Below are 19,912 nucleotides of genomic sequence, written 5' to 3'. Positions count from 1 at the left end.
ATTGCACTAAGTGCCCATATGAAGAAAATGAAGGATAGTCACATAACAGCACTGAAATTCTTAGAACAAAAGAAGCAAGCTCACCTCGGAGGAGTAGACACTAGTAAATAATCAATTTGAGGGCTGAAATCAATAAAGTAGAAACCAGGAAGACAATAAAAAAAAAAAAATCAATGCAACAAAGAGTTGGTTTTTTGAGAAAATCAACAAGATGGACAAACCTTTACCCAAACTAACCAAAAAGCAGAGAGAGAAAAGATGCAAATAAACAAAATTAGAAATGAATAGGGGGACATAACAATGGACACTGAGGAAATCCAGACAATTTTCAGGTCATACTTTGAAAACCTGTAATTCACAAAAATTATTAGACATGATGCTTATGAATCATTGGGTACAATGTAATTAAATAGGCAGATTTAGATTTTGGTATAGCTAAAGCCACTCAGGACATCCCAAACCAATATTAAAGGCCATTTTATCTTCATTCATCCTCTCATTTTGCAGGAGATGCTATAGCATGAAAGAATATGCATTATCTAGCTTGCTTATGAACTCTTGATGAGAAAAGTTGGCTCAGAGAGGCTGGTAACCAGGGATGTGTAAGTTCTTTTTACTTCCAGACAACCGAAGACACTACACACATGACGGTCAAGGCTGGAAGGTGGAAGAAGACAACCTAAGACAGACACATCTGTCCTGTAGTAGAAGCAGGAGTTTTATTAATTATATTAAGAAGGTGGGATATGTTGGTATCCATAAAGATGGCTGAATTCCATCTTGGCACAAGGACAGAGAGTTCAAAACTGTTCTCAGCAAGTATAAGACCTAAAGGTCAAAGGTGTGGCTACAGTAGGATGTTTGGCTGTCTTATTCTAAATAACAACACACCTGAATCTGAGGTGTGGCTGCTCCTGATCCTTAAGGCAAGGGAACAAGAAGTTGAATCTAAGGTGTGGTTACTGAACCCTTAGAATAAGTGAGGAAGAAAAGTCTGTTCCGTGTACATGATACCAAGTTACCCTTTTTGGTTAAGGTATATTAGTGTGGTGAAAAATAAACTTGTGCCATTTCAGTATTGACTGGTCTGTTCTCCTGACTTTTATTCTGTGTCTCTGTCTTTTCTTTATCATCTATAGCTAGCCTTTCCCTCATCCACACACCCCCACTCAGGTATGAACTTGGGGCCACTATGCTGGGCCCCAGAAAGACAGCTTCTGACAGGTTACAGGTACATTTGTCATTTCTGACTTCTTCTATGGGTGCTGGGATCCAAACATAGTCACATGTTTAGGCATCAAATATTCTTCCCAAATGATCCATCCCAGTCTCTGGAGATTCCCTCCCTTAAACCCAAACATACCATTGCACCTGACTTTTCAGTCTTCAAGTTTTCTCTTTACCTTTGGCATTAGGTACTTCTCTCATTCTTATGACCAATAGAAGCCCCTCAATGAAGGAAAGATGTATTTTGGTTCACAATTCAAGGGATTCAGTCCATTATGGTAGGGAGATGGGATAGACATGGTGATAGAAAGCTGCTTATTTGCATCACAGTGGTCAAGTAGGAAACAGGAGTATGGAGCCACCTTGGTCCTTTCACCTTTTCAGTCTGAGCCCCCAACCTATAGGGTGGTGTTGCCCACTTTCAAAGCGGGACACATCTAATATAGTTAAGCCTTCCTGCAAAAGCCCTCAGAGACAGGCCAAAGTATGTTCATTAATTCCCCAAGTGGTTTTATTTGTTTCAATCAAGCTGATGATCAGAATCAACTTCTACACTTTAATATGTAATTTTATATGTTGCTTCATACACTAACTGCAATTTTCCCATTTTTATGAATTTAGTGTGTGTGTGTGTGTGTGTGTGTGTGTGTGTGTGTGCGTGTGTGCGTGTATATACGAGAAGGAGGTGGCACAGATTGAGAGTGGAGGTCAGAAGACAATTCTAGAAATGGTGTCAAGTGCTACTTGTTGAAGCAAGAACTTGTCTGTTGTTTGTGCTGCTATGGTGTACTCCAGACTAGCTGGCCTGCAAGCCTCTATCCTCTCTTGCTGGAGGAGTGTCAAAATAATTGCAGACTTATACATATGCCCCTAGGTTTTTCTTTTCACGGATTTCAGAGCTCAAACATAGATCATCAGGCTTCGGCAGAAAGTGCTTTTACTAGCTGAGCCTTCTCCTCGGCCCTAGGCTATGGTTTCTCGCTACTGCATGATTAACTGACCTTCTGTATATGTGTGAACACATTAAATTCTATTTTCATTTTAATAATATTTTCAACACTCTGTTAGTGCTGTCTTAAAGAAATTAGTGCATTGATAAGATGTTTATTAATGCTAAAAAAAAGTTTCTAAAAAATGGGGCTGGAGTGATGATGGTTCAGTGGTTAAGAGTGCTCACTGCACTTGCGGAGAACCTGAGTTATGTCCCCAGCACCCACCTTAGCCAGCTCACAACCCAGTTCCTGATCATCAAATACCCTCTTCTGACCTCTTCAGGCACTAGACATGCACATGGTATGCATGAAAACAACAGAAACACACTCATAGAAATAAAATAAAATAAAATACAAATATCTTTTTCAAAGTATCTAAGAAGCCAGAAAGCCAGGTAGCACATGCCTTTAAACTGAACACTTGGGAGACATAGACAGGAAGATTTCTGTGAGTTTGAGGCCAGCTTGGTCTACATAGTGGATTCTAGGACAGCTAGGGTTATGTAGAGAAACCACATCTCAAAATGAAACAAAAAGAAAAACATTACAGTAGGTAAAAATAGCAACTTAATGGTGGATTTACTTAGGCTTATGGTTCCAAATGTTTCAGTGCATGGTCGACTGGCTCTGTTTCTTTGAGCCAATGATGGGGCAGAACATCACAATCAGAAAGCAAAGTGCTTGGGAAAAAAAATCCACAATTCAGGGTTATGGTAGTACTATTTCCAAATAAGTTTTGCTAACTACTTTCCAACCATTCCATGCATCAGTTCACTTATGAGGCTCACAGTGAAGTACTGCAATTATGAAATAAGAGCACTTACAGCCTAAGTTATTCCCTTTAACCTCCAGGTATGAACTTGGCTGCATTGGGCACAAGCCTTGGGTATATGAATCTTTAGTAGACATGCCATATCCAAACAATAATAAAGAAGTTTCCAATTGTTTATTTGTATTAAGCAAGATATCATTTTATTGTTCTGAAGATTTCAATCATTCATTATGCATCTGAGACTTCATAAAACAGCTTGATGATTGACCAGTCTCATGTGTGTTTGGGAAATAAAATCTGCAGTATATTCTTGGTCAAAACTGGTAACAGTGGGATTCTAATGCTTCAATTTTGGTTGTCTATCCCAGTAGGAATTCCTAGACACAAGCAAAGGTTCAAAATTGGATCTCAAGTATTACTAAGAATATGTAGTCCCAAGACAGATATTGGTGGGTATTTTATTTTTGTGGGCTGTTTTGTTTGTTTTCTTTGTTTGGGGGTATATTTAAAGTAGTAAAGCCTTTATTTCCAAGTTACACATGACACTGAGATATAAATGACAGAGGGCAGGTTCTAGTAAGAGAAGAGCCTCTTGACCTGCTTAATCTCTTCTGGGTCCAAATAACAGCCTGGAAGACATTTCTAAGAAACTCTACAGCTCTATAGAACATCCTATTAAAAAACACAACCCTATTAAGTTTCATTTAAATGGGATAGTATTACTAAAATACATATTAACTTAAGTATCATGCTACAGGGAAGCTGACATTTGAGGACAGGGGTCTAAGTCTTATTTTCTCCATTTACTAGCTGCCCTACCCTGGACTAGTCATTTAGAGTCAGCTTCATGTTCTTCACCTGCTGTGCCAACTTTGTAGCTGCTGCAGGCAAACCAACCTCAGTGCAGACAACACGGGTTCCCTTGCGCATAGGACGGTCCTGCTTTGGTAGTGGTGGGATCACACGTGCGCTAGGAATCCATGGGGCATCATCTGATATCTTCCTTTTCTTTGGTAGAGATCTCAAAACAGGGTCATCATCATCATCATCATCGTCATCATCATCGTCATCGTCATCATTGTCATCGTCGTCATTGTCATCATCGTCGTCATCATCATCATCATCAGACTCCAGGAATAGGTAGATACGCTCAGAATCCTTTAAGCATGTTCCCAAGTTGTCTTGCTTATTCGCCCTGTCATGCTCCTCTGCGCTTTCAGTTTTCCAGTATGCTAGCCGCTTGATGGGCCATTTCCATCGGATGTGCTGAGAAACAAGACTATTAGGTACCATGCCCAAGCCACTGCTGGAGCTCCCATGGCTTTGGCCCTGCCCTTCACTCCACCAGGTTTGGAGACTGGAGGGAGCTGGTGAAGAAGATGAAGACCGTAATTCAGGTATGATCACAATGTCCTGGATAGCCTCCTTATTGCTGGAAGAGTCTGCATCCTCCGTGAGGACAACACAGCCAAATCTTTCCATCTGTTCCCCGACCTTAAGTGGATCAAGAATTCCACCAGATCCACTTCCATTCCATATCTTGTCTTCAACCCCTTCCATAATTTCATTATCTGTTTTACAGTTCTCAGAGGTGATCACAGAATCCCCTTGTTCATGAATTTGGTTTTGGCCAGAGCAAAATTTCACCTGGGGCAAATTTGGGGGAATATTTGGTCTTACTACCAGGCTTATTTTCTCTTTTCCCAGTTCCTCCTCAATCTGCAGCTCAACATTTGAATCCAAGTCAAACTTGTCTCCAATTACTTGTTCTTTCACCAACCTTGGATTATCTTCCTTCTTTATGTTTTTGGCTCTCCAAGACTTGGACAAACTCTTCACCCTCTTGGTTCCACCATTAGCCATCGACACTGCCATGGGGCTCTCATTCCCATCATAGACACTGTCAGATTTTGAGTCATCACCTGAGTCATTCAAGCAGGTATTAGTGATATCAAACTCTACTTTCTGGGAAGAGCCTGCCATAAGTACTTGATAATTGTTTACATCCATAGGATTATCCATACATTGATCATCAGATCCCAAGACTTGACACTCCTTGTCCTTTTGTTTGACCTTCTTGAAGATGTCCTTATGCTTTGGGCCTTTATTTTTTGAACCACTTGTGGAGGGTAGTGATAATGTAGGCTTAGATACTGAAGTGAGATGAGTTGGCCTCATTAAGGAAGAGGAATCAGTGGGGAAGAGCTGCTGGACCCCAAAGGTTGTATTCACCTTCTGGGTGTTCTGTTGGAAGGTATCTTCGGCCAAACAGATCTCCCTAGCCAGATCTTCCATGAGCTGTATGGTCTGCACTGTCTTTGGGATCGCATCTTTGTGGTCTGCCAGAGCGTCTTTCCTTGTCCAGGCTTGAAAGGCCACATTCAGAGCTTTACCACCATGAACCAGGTAAGGAGCAGGTCGTCTCCCATTCTCTCGCAAACCTCCAAGGATGTCCAGAATTTGCTTTCCCACGTGCCAACAGATGGTCTCGAAGCTGGGAAACTTGAAGAGGTCTACTGAGGTCAGCTGCTTCTCAGTCTCATAGGCTTTGAGCTGCATTTCAATGTTAAGACTGTGTAAAAAGTTTCCCCCAAATGCTAGGCACTCCATAGGGGTCAATACAGCATGGATCCATCCTGAAGGAATGAAAAGTGTCTGCCCTTGCTTCACAGAACACTTGTAACACTTGTCCACCTGGTCACCAAAGAACATCTCTTTTTGTTTAGAGGATTTTCTCCAACACTCAAAAAGAGTCAGGTTAGCATCTGTTGGGTAGATCAAGTAGAAGATTTTCTCACCCTTAAGCACATGGTACCAGACTGAAGTGCCACCAAATTCAATGTGAAAATCTGTGTAGCTATGCTGTACACTCATAAAGCAATACTTCTGCACTTTAGGTCTTTCGAAGCCACACTCTTCTGGCCATAAGTTTTCAATCCAGGAAAGCTTACTAACTATCTTGGGCATCTCTACCATGTTAGAAAGCCTGGTGTTAGAGAATTCCAAACTGATAACATTGAAGACTTTTTCCCTCTTCCCACTGTAGTAATATTTCACAAAATCACCCAGCATCATCTTGCAACTAGCCTGACAGGCCACATCAATCACATTGATCTCTTTGTCAGAACCGACATATTGTTCCACATCTCTGACTGTGAATGATGGTGGGGGAAGTGTCATTCCCAATCCATCCTTCTTCAAGACAAGGATGGGTGTACTGAAGCTTTTCTCTTCCAGGAATTTCACTGTCAGCTGACTTCCGGTGGGTTTCAAAATCACTTCATCAGAACTGTCAAAAGTCTTACCCTGTAGCTGGTGAATAAACCCAGGGCTCCCTGTCATCACTGGCTCCCTCTTGAGAGCTTCATGCGCTTTACAAGATCCATGCGATTTTTTCATGATGGAAGGCCCATGTAAGACCTCACAGTCTGGACAGTGGTAGATGTCAATGTCAGCAGCTTTCTCTTCTTCAATGCCAACACAACTCCCATGAAACCAGTCCTGGCACATATCACACTCTATCATGAAGTGGTTCACATCATACGGCTTTCGACAGAGACAGTACACAGGCACTGAGGCCATCTTCACAGAGTGAGATGGTAGGACAAGAAGGTATCGGCAAGCACCCTCACTGGCGGATGATGGGTCGCTGGGACCCAGCCTTCAGAATTTCTTTCACTGAGATCAGAGAGTTTGGGGCCCTGCTCTCCCGTGGAGCCCTTACGGGCCCACTTTCTTTGGCCCTGAAGTCAGAGGTGGCTTTCTGGAGTTTCATATAAACACCTGAAGCCTCTCAGAAGCGCCTGTAACTGCGCTGTTGCTGGCCTCTTGCTTCCCAGGTTCTAGAATTCTCCACTCCCGGTATTATGACACAAACTACATCATAAAGAAGGGGAGGGGCTTGGGAAGAGACCCGCCCATATCCTCAAAACAGGAGGGATTAGAGCTGTAGACCTTTGATGTCTGGCCAAGTTATTAGAAAGTTGTCTCAGAATCTTTTAGAACAAGGTATATGAGACTAGGCACTCAAGTCACAGTCCTGGAGTTGGGTTCTAAGACAAAACGAACCTTCTCTTCGTTTTAAATAGTATTTCTTCTGGGCCAGTAATGAGTATCGTTATCCCCTTGAACTTTAAACATGACAGGAATCTCCTCACACCCCGATGATAAAATAGATCTCTTCAAAACTGCTGTAAATGAAGAAAAAACTTCCCTCGAATCCTGATACTAAACGAAGATTTTTTTTTTTTTCACAGCTCCAAATGTCAGGCATTTCTTTGCAGCAGCCGCCACAGAGTGACAAGGACTCTCCTGTATCTTCATTTGACAAGAGACTTCATCTTAGATTCTGAAATTGACAAAACTATCCTGGTAACCCCAAAAACTTACGAGAAGCTCTTTACGAATCCATGACCCAAATAAAGCTTTTCATACCTCAGACCTGACAGGAATGTCCAGGGCTGCAAACCCCACAACGAACCTCCTCAGTCTCAAGGCTGCAGGGGCTCCTCAACCCAGAACAGAGTAAGCCCCAGGACTTCCCTAAGCAGAAGCTGAGGGGGCTGACCCCGCCCCAAAAGACAGCGCACAATGAATTCTGGGATTGTCATAGTAAAGCTTGGAACCTTGCACTTTCAGAATCACAATCTGCCTTGCTTTGTGCCTGTAGCCAGCAGGCATCTGAGGATAACCTTCGAGATGCTATTACCCAGGATTTTGTGGGAGGAGAGTAGGGACTGCAGACAGCGACATCAAGAGTATAACTTCCTGAAGCAGGGCGTTGGTGACACACACCTTTAATCCCAGCATTTAGGAGGCAGGGGCAGGCTAATGTCTGTGAGTTCGAGGCCAGCCTGGTCTACAGAGCTAGTTCTAAGACAGGCTCCAAAGTAATAGGGAAACCCTGTCTCGAAATACAAACACAGAAATAAACAAGTAGACAAAAAGAATATAACTGTCTGGTAAGGTATCAGAATAAAGGCTCTTCTCACCAAGGACATTAAGTTCAATATCCAACCTCACATAGTAGTGAGAGAGAACAAATTGTCACAAGTTGTACTCTGACTTCCACAAGTATTGCAGCAGAACACATGCATATTAATTGGTTAATTAAGCAATTAGTTAAAGATACTCTCATATTAATAAAACGAAGAACAAGACAGACAGAGAGAGGTGGAATTGGTCTAATCATTGTTTTGATACTAAGATTCCATGCAGATTTTCCCCTTTAATGTAGTAAAATAAATGTAAAGACTCTATTCAATTAACACATTTATTGAGCAAGTTTTATATGCCATGAGCTAATCTAAGCCAATGAATGAAAATAAAATATTTCTTATCATGGTGTTGATCAATATTGTATTGCTATAATAAGTGGTATTTAATTAGAAATACTACCCTCTTTATGTGCATCTGGGCTTAATTTCAATTTTTTTCTTGAGATTTTGCCATCTGTGATCACCACATACTGAATTATGATGCTCTGGACCCCATTCAAAACTGACAGCCTGGCCTGGTGAAATGTCCAAGCCTGAAGACCTGAATTTAAATCCTGGGACCCACATGGTGGAAGGGAAAACCGAATCTCACAATTTCCTCAGACCTCCATGCACTGTGCCCACACAGAGAGGATAAATAAAGGTTTGTGTGTGTGTGTGTGTGTGTGTGTGTGTGTGTGTGTGTGTGTGTGTGTTTAAGAAGTTGAGATGGCTCAGCAGTTAAGGGCACTTATTCCTCTAGAGAACTTGAATTTGATTCCAAGCACCCACACAGTGGTTCACAACAGTCTTTAATTTCAGTCCCACAGGGTCAGACACCTTCTTCTGGCCTCCACACCCACCAGACATTCAAATGGTGCATAAATATATGTGTAGGCAAAACAGCCATACATATAAAACAAAATCATAGCAGGGTTGGAATACTGATCTCCTCTGTTGGTAGTTAAAGTTACAGCCTCTGTTTCAGCTCTTCTGCTTGTCAGCCAGTCTGATACCTTTAGTGGCTTTGTCAATGGGCTTGGAACCAGATTTCTCTGGTATTGTGTGCTTGTTCTGGGCCTCAAGGCTGGACAGGACAACTGGAGGGTCACAGTCAGGCAGCTGGCAGAAATCTGTCAAGCATCCATGGGTCTTTGGGATAACCCTATAAAGAGAAGGAGAATACAGGTAGTCTATCTGGGCAGTCTGGAAGGTCTGGTGGGGAGCAGTACCATGAGATGGGATCAGACAAGTACCAGATGGAAGGAGAGAGACCAGTTCCTATTTTTGTGAGGAAGAGAATTAAACCAAGGGAGATAGACAGTTTAAGCAGAAGTTGATTTAGCAAATGAGCTGTCCCAAGGAAAGGGGCAACAGCATACTGGTTTCTCTGTTGCAGATTTTAAAGAAAATTTTATGACTGTATTATAAGGTGAATGGTATTAATTGGGAGAAAATGACACCTTTTCCTCCCAAATCATGATAGACTAGATCTCTTTTAAAGCTTCTCTGTCTCTCTCTCTCTCTCTCTCTCTCTCTCTCTCTCTCTCTGTGTGTGTGTGTGTGTGTGTGTGTGTGTGTGTGTGCGTGTAAGCAATATATGTACATTTGTGAGTGTGGGTGCACTTGCCCATGTTTTCATATATTGAAGCCACAGGTTAGTATAGGGTGTCTTCCACTGTCACTTTTCCTTGCTTTAAAATTTTTATTACATCAATTAATGTAATGTGTATATTTGTTCATGTGTGTCATAGCATCAATGCAAAGGATGGATGACAACTTGGGGAAGTCAGTTCTCTTCTTCCACCATGAGCGTCCCAGGAACCCAGGTCTTTTAAACATATAAAATGTGAGTTGATGATAAATATACTGTGTTGTGAATCTCACTTCTCCTTTTAGAAATCTGTGGTATGTTCTAGGAGACTTGGACCTTTGAGGATGTGGTTGTCATCTTCACTCTGAAAGAGTGGGCTTTGCTGGATCCTTCTCAGATGAAACTCTACAGAGATTTGATGGAGGAAACTTTCAGGAATCTAGTCTCTACAGGTAAGTATAAAATCACTCCTTACTACTCAATCTGAGAACAGTCTGTCTTACTCATCAATGCTGTTCAATGTTTGGAGTATAGAAAGGATCAGTTTGGAGACTATACCAAGAATGGTCACATTATATCATTAAACTACTCTGAATCTAGTATGATAGAATACATCATGATTTTTTTTCTGGTTCTTTATTTTTAGCACAAGCACAGGAATGACAAAACATTGAAGATAATCACAAAAATTCCTGGAGACTAAGGTAATTTTCCTTTCCAAATTAAAGTGAAATCCTTCAAGAATATGGGACTGAGCAGTCATGATGGCACCCATCCTTAGTCTCAGCACTCCATAGGCAGAGACAGGTAGATGTCTGAGAGTTGTATGTATACTAGCCCCTGTTACATAGGAAGTTCCAGGCCAGCCAGGGCTACATGGTGAAATCCTGTCTTTAAAAATGAGGGGGGTGGGGCAATGGAGACATGGCTCAGCCATTAAGAGCACTGGATGCTCAAGAGGACAAAGTTTAATTCTCAGCACCCTCTTGATGGCTCACAACCCTTTGTAACTCCAGTTCCAAGGAATCCAATGCCCTTTTCTAGGATCAGGCAAGAAGATGGTATACAAACATACATGCAAGAAATCTGGATGCCTCTGTTATGAGTTGTTTTTTCCCCAGCTTGGTCCCAAAGCTGCGCCAGCCCCAAATAACACACAGAGACATTATATTAGATAGAAGAGCTGTTGGCCTGTTACTAGCATTTCTTATTGGCTAGCTCTTTCTTAAATATTAACCTATTTCTATTAATCTAAGTGTTTCCATGTGGTCTTATCTTACCAGAGAGAGGATCGGGATCTCTGTTTTCTTGGTCCTACATGTTGAATCCCTCCTCCCTCTCTCCGAAACTTCCTAGTCTCCTAGTCCTGCCTATCTTGCTTTCCTATTGGCCAACAGAGCTTTATTCATTAACCAATAAGAGAAACATATTTATAGAATAACACCTCCAATTATGCCTCTGCTTCCTGCATGCTAGAATTAAAGGTATGCATCACCACTGCCTGGCTAAAAATTTCAAAGATACACTATATATGCAAATATTTCAAAATTCAAAATAGTGGTGGCCCAAGCATTTTGAATATGTATTCTTGAGTGCATCAACTCCTACATAAAAAGCATGGTGACATGCCTACAATCCCTGGTGGTTAGTCTGGCAGGGGAGGTGGTGAGTTTATATTATATGAAAACTTCACTTCAAAAATACTAAAGTCTGGAGAGATAGCTCAACAGTTAAGAGCACCCACATCTAATAGTCCACATCCAATGAACTTTTCTGGCCTCCACAGGCATGATACTCAATGTTTAGAAAATAGTTACCTTGATATGGGTATGTATGCCCTAGCAGAAGTCAAAGCAGGACATTAGATGTACTCCTACATCACTCTCTGTCTTATTTCTCCAAGACATTGTCAATTTACCTGAGTGAGTGGGCTGGTGAGCAGGCAGGATCTGTCTCCACCCCCTCAGTGCTAGGATTTTAGCTACTCATAGCCATGCCTAGTTTTTACATAGATGCTGGATATTTAAACATAAGTCTTGATACTTGCAGTACAAGCACTTTTAACAACCAAGCCACTTCCCAGCCCTACACAAAATTTTAGTTACTTCTTTTCTCTTTTTCTACAGAAGTGAAGTGGTGCCCAGTCTGGGTAAACATAAAGGTAGTGAATATGGAGAAATCTTCAGCCAGGCTGTAAAGCACAGTTGTGAACAATAAAACTCTTCCTGGAGTAAAAGTATTTGAAAGACATGTGCACGACGATTTGCTCAATGGTGATTCATCCCAAAATGTGCCTATTGGCGTGCATACTGGACACAAACACCATAAATGTGAGCCTTGTGGCAGAGGTCTCTATAAAGTTAAAGAATGTGGAAAAGCTTTCATTCATCTCCAATGCATTCTGAAGCATGAGAGTACTTCTCATGAAGAGAACACCTATGAATATAAGCAATGTGAGAAAGCCTTCCAGAATCAGAGCTTCATTCAAATACATTTGAAAATTGGCAATGGAGAGAAAAGACATGTGCATAAGCAGTGTGGTAAAGCCTTCATGAACCACAGTTTCCTTCACTGTCATAAAAAGACTAACACTGGAAGGAAACCATATGTACAGGACCTGGATGAGAAAGCCTTGCCTAGTTTGAGTAGCATTGGAAGACATGAAAGAACCCAGGCTGGAATGAAATCTTAACAGCTGTAAGAAAATTTTCAGTTATTTGAGTAATTTTCATGAGCATGAAAGAACTCTCACCGGTGAAAAGCCCTATGTATGTAAGCAATGCAGGAAAGCCTTTACTTGAACAATGTCACATAGGCGAGAAACCCTGTATATGTAAAGTTTGTGGTAAACCCTTTACCAATCACAGTTCCTTCCACTATCATGAGAGGATTCATAGTGGTGAGAAGCCCTATGTCTGTGAACAGTGCGGAGAAAGGTTTTATTTCTTCCTGCTCCATTCGAATACATGAATGGACTCACACTGAAGAGAAGCCCTAGAAATGTAATCAGTGTGGTAAGGTGTTTAGTGTTGACAGCTCTCTTGTCACCACAATGCAGCAAAACTCTATGTATGCAAACAATGTGGGAAAGCCTTTACTGCTCATCATTCTCTTCAATGCCATGAAAGGATTCACAGTGGAGAGAAGTCTTACATATGTGAACAATGTGGAAAAGCCTTTTCTTCTTTGAGTCATTGTCAAAGACATGAACAAATTCACAATGGTGTGAAACCCTATATATGTAAGCAGTGTAAGAAAGCCTTCAGTACATGTAGTTCCCTTAAAAAAATGAACAGATCCATTTATTCCTAAGAATAGATTCTTCAAAGGCCCCCATATCACATAACATTTCTAATAAGCAGTGAAGAGAATATCACCATAAAGTTTGTAGACATGCTTCTAATCATCTGGCTTGAATTCTCAAACATAATAGAAGATGATCTCATTAGAACTTAAAGAGATGTGTAAAAGTCTTCAATTCAACCATATCTAAGAATGCACTCAGTATTAAAATCTACAGAAGTAAATACATTATAAATGTTATGGATTGTAACAAACTATATCAAATCTATAACAGTTCATTTTGTCAAGTCCTATAAATATATCTTATGAAAGAAAGGTTGATATAAAATAACTTAAATAAAATGTTCCAAAAATTACAATACCTGAGAAAATATTACAAAAATTATGAGCATATTATGATTATTGGTCTTTCAGTATTAAAATAGGTTTATGGAATGTTTATTTTTTTTAAATATAGGGTTTTGTTTTTAATCATGTGTATATCTGTATATGTGAATGCCAGTGGCCATGAGACCAGAAGAAGGCATAATATTCCCTAGAACTGGTGTTATAAACTATTGTGAGCCACTTTATGTGGGTTCTGGGAGATGAATTCAGCTTCTGGACATTTTCATTTCTGATGGCCATTCTTTAGGTTTTGTTTTAATACAGGAGTCTCTTTAGATATCCCTGGTTTTCCTAGAACTCATAATCTAGACCAAGCTATAGAGATCCACCTACCTCTACCTTTTTATGGCTATGATTAAAAGTGAATGCTATCATGCCCGGCAATTGGTAATTTTTGAAAATAATTGTTAAAATGGTAAATCTAAGTTGTGTTTAAGCAAAGGGGCTTCAGTTTTGAAATACTGATTTTGAAAGAAAGATTATTTATTTTCACTTAATGTGTATTGGTGTTTGCCTGCATTTATGTCTGTACCATGTGTATGCAGTACCCGTGAAGACCAGAAGGGTGCATCACATCTCCTGAAACTGGAGTTATAGTGAGCTGCAACGTGGGTGCTGGAAATTAAACACAAGTGTTCTGGAAGAGTTGGCAGTGCTTTTAGCTGCTGAGCCATCTCTCCAACCCAGTAGTGACATTTCTAATGAACTCATGTTTTCATTTCACATACTTAATTTCATTTCACATATTTAATTCATATGTAAGTCAAGACATATTTCTAATATGTAAGGCTTGTTTTCATTTTTAAAGTAGTAGGTTGCCAGATGTTGTCCACACAGCTCTAATTCCAGCACTTGGTAAGCTGAGGCAAGAGGATTGCCAAGAGTTCAATGAGTTCAGGGGCCAGGAACCTTACCTAGGTGATGAGTTTCAAATCAATCTTAAAAAGGGAGGTAAACAAAACAAAATTATTTTCATTGATAAACCATTAATTTTTTTGTTTGTTTTGTTTTTCAAGACAGGGTTTGTTTGTCTGTGTAGGTTTTAGAGCCTGTCCTGGAACTCGCTCTGTAGATCAGTCTGGCCACAAACTCCCAGAAATCTGTCTGATTCTTTTGAGTGCTGGGATTAAAGGTGTGCACCATCACTGCCCAGAGAAAACAAATTTTTATTAATTGTTGGAAATTTTCTACTGTCCTAAGCAATAGCAATCTCTCTCTCTTTCATTTCACCTTTATATTTTTGTATCGGTTAATTTTCTTGTTTTGGTGACTGAGAAACAAAGGAAAGAAATGATTTATTTGGGTTATCATGGTATTGTGATGCAGAGGAATTGGCAGGGTAATACAGGAAGAGTGTGTTCTGCGATAATAGCCCCAGGATAAGCTGCCTTACACACTCTTTAGATCAGTTGTCTCAACCCATCCATTCTTTGCAGATGATGACACAGACAAACCCAGATGTGTGATTTATTAATGTCCTGGACTTGTCACAATTCAGTCAAGTTGATAAATTGTAGATTAACCACCGTGGTGATTTTACATATAAAATTCTACTTGAGTGGGGATTTTGTATTTTTTATTTTCTAATAAATGTTTTCTGTAAGATTTCTTTTTTGCACATTAGACTTTCTTTAATGTTTCAACCAGTGTGTTTGTCTTTTATCAAATGTTATCTTTATTTCCTGAGTAGATCCTTTCAAATATCCCATAATAATTATAAGTTAGAGAAAGTTTATATTATTGGCTTAAGTTTTTCCTTTTATATTAAGTCATTGTTATTGTGTACTTACAAATAATAAGGTTTTTTTAACCTTATGTTTATTTCACTTTTCACTTATTTTTCCTTTGTTTATTCTTCCAAAAGATACATCCTTCTGGTGTAAGTGACTTCTTGCTAGAGATCACAAGGATCTTGCCTTTTGTGTAATAATATGTAATAAATTGTGCATCTGTCCACAACCCATAACTGACAACATGTTTCAATATTAAATCTTTCTTGATTTTATTTTTTGCAGGACTGGTGTTCATTTTAGAGGGCTAGGTAGCTATTAAATATATGACACATCCCCCTCCAGTGAAAAAACTGAGGCTGAAATAACTGAGTGAAGAAAAAAACAAACAAACAAACAAACAAACAAACAAAAAAAAAACCAAACCTGAAGACACTAGTTAGATTCGTTATTGAGAATAGGGAAATATTGTCTTATAGATTTTAGAAATAAATGTACAGAATGTTTTTGTGTTGTTTCACACTATTCTTTGAGGAATATTATTTTTTTAAAATAAAATCTGGCCTTCCTATTAATATAAGGCCAGCCTCTGGACTTGTCATTATTTAAGCACTTAAGTATTTTCTATAATGTACACTGGATCCTGTTCTCCAATAAAAGAGATAAATTTCAATTTTGGTGGAATTCTGTTTCAATAATTCTAATACAAAATGAAAATATCTTCAGTTGAAAAATGTACTTATTACACCTAGCGTACTGAATTTCAAATATGAGCCAAGACTACATTGACTATGTCCAGATTAGTCTATGGTTGAGCAAAACAAACCAACACAATGCCATATACATTGGATAGCTGTATCCTCGATATAATTTTCTTTTCTGAGTAAAAATGTGTGGACTGAGTGAAAAGGGAGGGAAAAGCTTTAGCTCTGATGTAAACGACATCATCTTAAGCATGACAGTAGATCTTCTTTTCCAGTGTGCCCTGCCCTACCTAGGCACCCCTTTTTCTATGTGACTGACTGCTCTAGGAATGAATCCTTTCACTAAGGTTGTGTCCAGGGTACACTAAATCTGACCTTAAAGAAGCCGATTTCTGCCCGGGCTATGAGAATTGTGGCTGGAATGTGACATTTGTGCCCTACTTGTTAAAATCAGAGCTCACCACCATGCTCTGGTTGAGGGTAGAGGGTGGGTTCTGACTACTATCCAATCAGTAGCGCGGAGCGCAGCATGAACTGTCCAATCAGAAGCGCCGATTCCTCACCAGTTATCCTTCTACTTACCCGACTTTTGTGGTATTATCCCTTCAGATGAGGGAGTCCCAGGCGGCCTTTCAGGGTCCGTGGCTGTTAGACTGCCAACACCGGGAGCATTTCTAAGGGCTTCAGGAAACCTGGAGCTCAGACATGGTAAGTGACTTTGCGGCCGCTGTCCAATCAGGAATGCCGGGAGGCAGAGCGGATGTGCCTCACTCGCCATCTTTCTTCCTGGCACAGTCAGCTGAGAGGGGTGGGAGCAAGGTCAAGCCAGCCTCTTTGGCCGGTGGCTTCCGACTTCTGGATCCTCTTGAAACCTTAAGAGGCTCAGGAAGCAGACCAGGTAAACGTTGGCAATGGGAGGAATCACTGCATCTTCCCTGAGTCGGTGCTGCACTCAGGTTTCTCTGCTCCGTGTACCCCAGCGACGTACCCCAATGCTTACAGAATTCAGTTCTCCTTCCTGCCTTTGCAGCAAGACCTTCTCCTGAAAAGTATATATATATATTTGAGCACGTAAGGACAGTTTGGACTGAACCCCACGTTCTGGGCCAACCTAAGCTAGATGCAAGATTTTGTCTCAAAAAAAAAAAAAAAAAAAAAAAAAAAAGTGCATTCACTACTTTCGAGTTAGTTAACTTGGAAATAGCTTAAGAAATTCCATATTCTAGCCAGGTGTTTTGGTGCATTATAATACATTATAATCCTCTTCTACACTGATTTCTTTTAACTTCACTGAAAAAAAATTTTTTTGAACAAGATAATGGGAACCATAGTCGCTTAATTTGTACTTACTAATTACCATAAAAATTGCCTGGTTTTGCCTGGTGCGGTGGCCCATGTCTTTAATCTTAGTATTCAGAAGGCAGAGACAGGTTAATCTCTTGAGTTCAAAGCCAGACTAGTCTACATAGGTAGTTCAGACCTGAAATTCCAACTACTCATGAGACTAAAGCAGAAGGCCTATGTAGGCTACAAAGTGAATTCCAGCCTAGCTTGAATAACTTAGAGCCTGTTTTAAAATAAAAATAAAAAAGAGGAACTAGGAATTTAGTATAGTGGCAGAGGATATTTGCAAGGAAAAAAAATGTTTTGTGAACATGAATGGAATAAATACTTTGCAGGACGTCTGGAGGTCAGCTGATACCAAAACTATGGTATTCACATGGGTTTGTTGTTTTAAGACAGTGTCTCATTAGCTTTTCTGGAACTCCCTTTGAAGATCAGGCTGACCTGGAATTCATAGATATTTACTTGCCTCCACCTTCTGAGTGCTGGGAATAAAGTATATGCCACAAAACTCTGCCAAATATTCTTAATAGCCAGTTACAAATGTCTAATGACGTCTGGGAGGTTAATTCTGAAACCACAATCAAGAAGGATGTAGTGGCATAGCTTGTAATCCCAACTCTCTGAAGGAAAGAACATTACAAGTTGGAGGCTAGCCTGGGCTACATAGAGACCCTGTCTCAAAAAACCATAGCCATAGGTGGGCAGTGGTGGTAATCACCTTTAATCCCAGCACTTGGGTGGCAGAGGCAGGCAGGTCTCCAAGTTGGAGGTCAGCCTGGTCTACAAAGTACATTCCAGTACAGCTGGGGCTACACAGAGAAACCCTGCCTCAAAAAAGCAAAGCAAATAAACAAACAAAAAACCATAGCCAAAGCCCAACTAGTATATGAACAAACACTACCAAAGCTGTCTAGACTTCATGTTGGCAAGGACCCAGACTCTTAATAACTGAAAGAAACATACCCCATTTCCAATTCTAGAAACTTATGGCAGAGTTCCTATGTGTCCTAGATAAGGAGATGGTTGGAATTTTAGTAGTGTTAATAGGATGAAATAAGTAAACTGTCCAGCCTGGCATTGGTGGCGCACACCTTTAATCCCAGCACTTGGGAGGCTGAGGCAGGTGGATCTCTGTGAGTCTGAAGCCAGCCTGGTCTACAGAGCCAGTTCTAGGACAGGCTCCAAAGTCACAGAGAAACCCTGTCTCAAAAAAAGCCCCCCCCAAAAGACCACAAACCAAAAAACAAACAAAAAACCCCAAAACATAAGTAAACTATCCATTTGCAAAATGTAACAGAAGTTAAGGAGAGTAAATGATAACAGGTGATGATACAAAAGTTGGAGTTTCATCTTTCCAGCTTGCCAGTGGTGGCACACACCTTTAATCCCAGCACTTGGGAGGAAGAAGCAGGTGGATGTCTTAAATTCAAGGCCAGCCTGGTCTACAGAAAGAGACCTTGTCTCAGAAATTAATTGGGGTTTCTTCTCTATGCATATCCAGTGTGTAAATAAGTAAGTGTATCATTGTTGATCATTTCTGTTACCATATCTAGCACCTAATTCTGTACTAGCACTTGCTTGTGTGTATTTATGAACAGTGTGGTGTACTTTAGACAGTCTAGCCTGGCATGACTATCATGGTACACTAAAAATAAAAAGTATAGGTATAATGTATTCATTTTCTTACTGTCAGTTGTTACCACACATGTTGTATTAATTACTTCTGTCTTGCTGTGTATGGTTCCAGAGGAATGAGAGTGCATAGTGGTTGGAAAGATTGGCAGCATGTGGCAGCCATGGAAACAAGAGTAGGATGTTGAGGACTCATCTTTAAGTGCATGCATGAAGCAGAGTGACATGGGAATGGTGGGAGGCTTTTAATTCCAAAGTCCATACCCTGTAATACATTCCAACTAGAAAAGTCATACCACCTAAATCTTCCCAAACAACTCCACCAACCTGGCACCTAAATGCTTAGAACCGTGAGGAAAATTTTCATTCAAACCTCCACACATACATGTAGCCTGTAATTGTGAGTATGCACATGAGAGTGTAGAACTGAGCTTTCTCCTTACTTTGAAGCACAGCTGTCTGGGCTGTGTCTATTTAACATCATTTGGAGACTTATAAGTACTTTTTATATTTTATTGCATTTTCAGTCAAATAAACCCTATTACCACCCCGTCTATAGACACATTCTCACTAGTGCCCCGGGTTGGCCTGGAACTAGCTATGTACAGCAGGCTAGCCTCAGATTCTCAGAGATCCTCATTACATGCTCTTGTGTCTCTCCTACTCCTGTTGATTCTTTTCTTTTTCTCTGCTGGTGCCTTCCCAGTTTTTTTTCTTTCTTTTCTTTCCTGTTTTTTTTTTTTTTTTTTTTTCTGTTTTTTGAGACAGGGTTTCTCTGTGTAGCTTTGCTGCCTGTCTTGGAACTCATGCTGTAGACCAGGCTGGCCTTGAATTCACAGAGATCTGACTGCCACTGCTTCCCAAGTGCTGGGATCAAAGGTGTGCATCACCATTGCCTGGCAATTACATATATTTTTGTCTTTATCATCCACCATTGCACTCCGTCTTCCCTATCCCACTTCTACTGAACCATGCCCTCCACAAGTTCACCTCTAACTTTTAGTGTTTTGTTTGTGTTTGTTTGTGACCTTGTGGCCTTAATTGTGATTACTTGAGTGGACATGGTTGAGAGTTATTTTCTGAGGCATGGGCAATAATCTATCAGTGGCTATGTCTCTGAAGACAATGACTCTTCCCCAGGAAGCCATTAACTCCTAATAGTTCCTCTAGAAGGGTAGGGCCTAACTACGAAATGTTGAGAAACAGGATGTGCAGGTTTGTACGCTGCTGTGAGTTCATGAGCTCAAC

General features: G+C 40.4%; 1 protein-coding gene and 1 pseudogene across 1 annotated transcript; one reads left to right on the top strand and one right to left on the bottom strand.

Annotated features, from left to right (window-relative positions):
* The window catches only part of LOC127216534 (zinc finger protein 431-like), a 420,225-nt pseudogene that overhangs the window by 256,488 nt on the left and 143,825 nt on the right, over positions 1-19,912 (top strand).
* LOC127216719 (histone lysine demethylase PHF8) lies at positions 3,377-7,232 on the bottom strand. The gene has a single exon (XM_051177535.1). The coding sequence runs from the start codon at positions 6,571-6,573 to the stop codon at positions 3,817-3,819; it is 2,757 nt and encodes a 918-aa protein (XP_051033492.1). The 5' UTR covers positions 6,574-7,232; the 3' UTR covers positions 3,377-3,816.

The sequence above is a fragment of the Phodopus roborovskii genome, unplaced genomic scaffold (genome assembly GCF_943737965.1).
Source record: "Phodopus roborovskii unplaced genomic scaffold, PHOROB, whole genome shotgun sequence".
In the NCBI taxonomy this organism is placed as follows: Eukaryota; Metazoa; Chordata; class Mammalia; order Rodentia; family Cricetidae; genus Phodopus; species Phodopus roborovskii.
The sequence above is the reverse complement of the archived record's forward strand: the minus strand, read 5'-3'. Positions and strand labels throughout refer to the sequence as shown.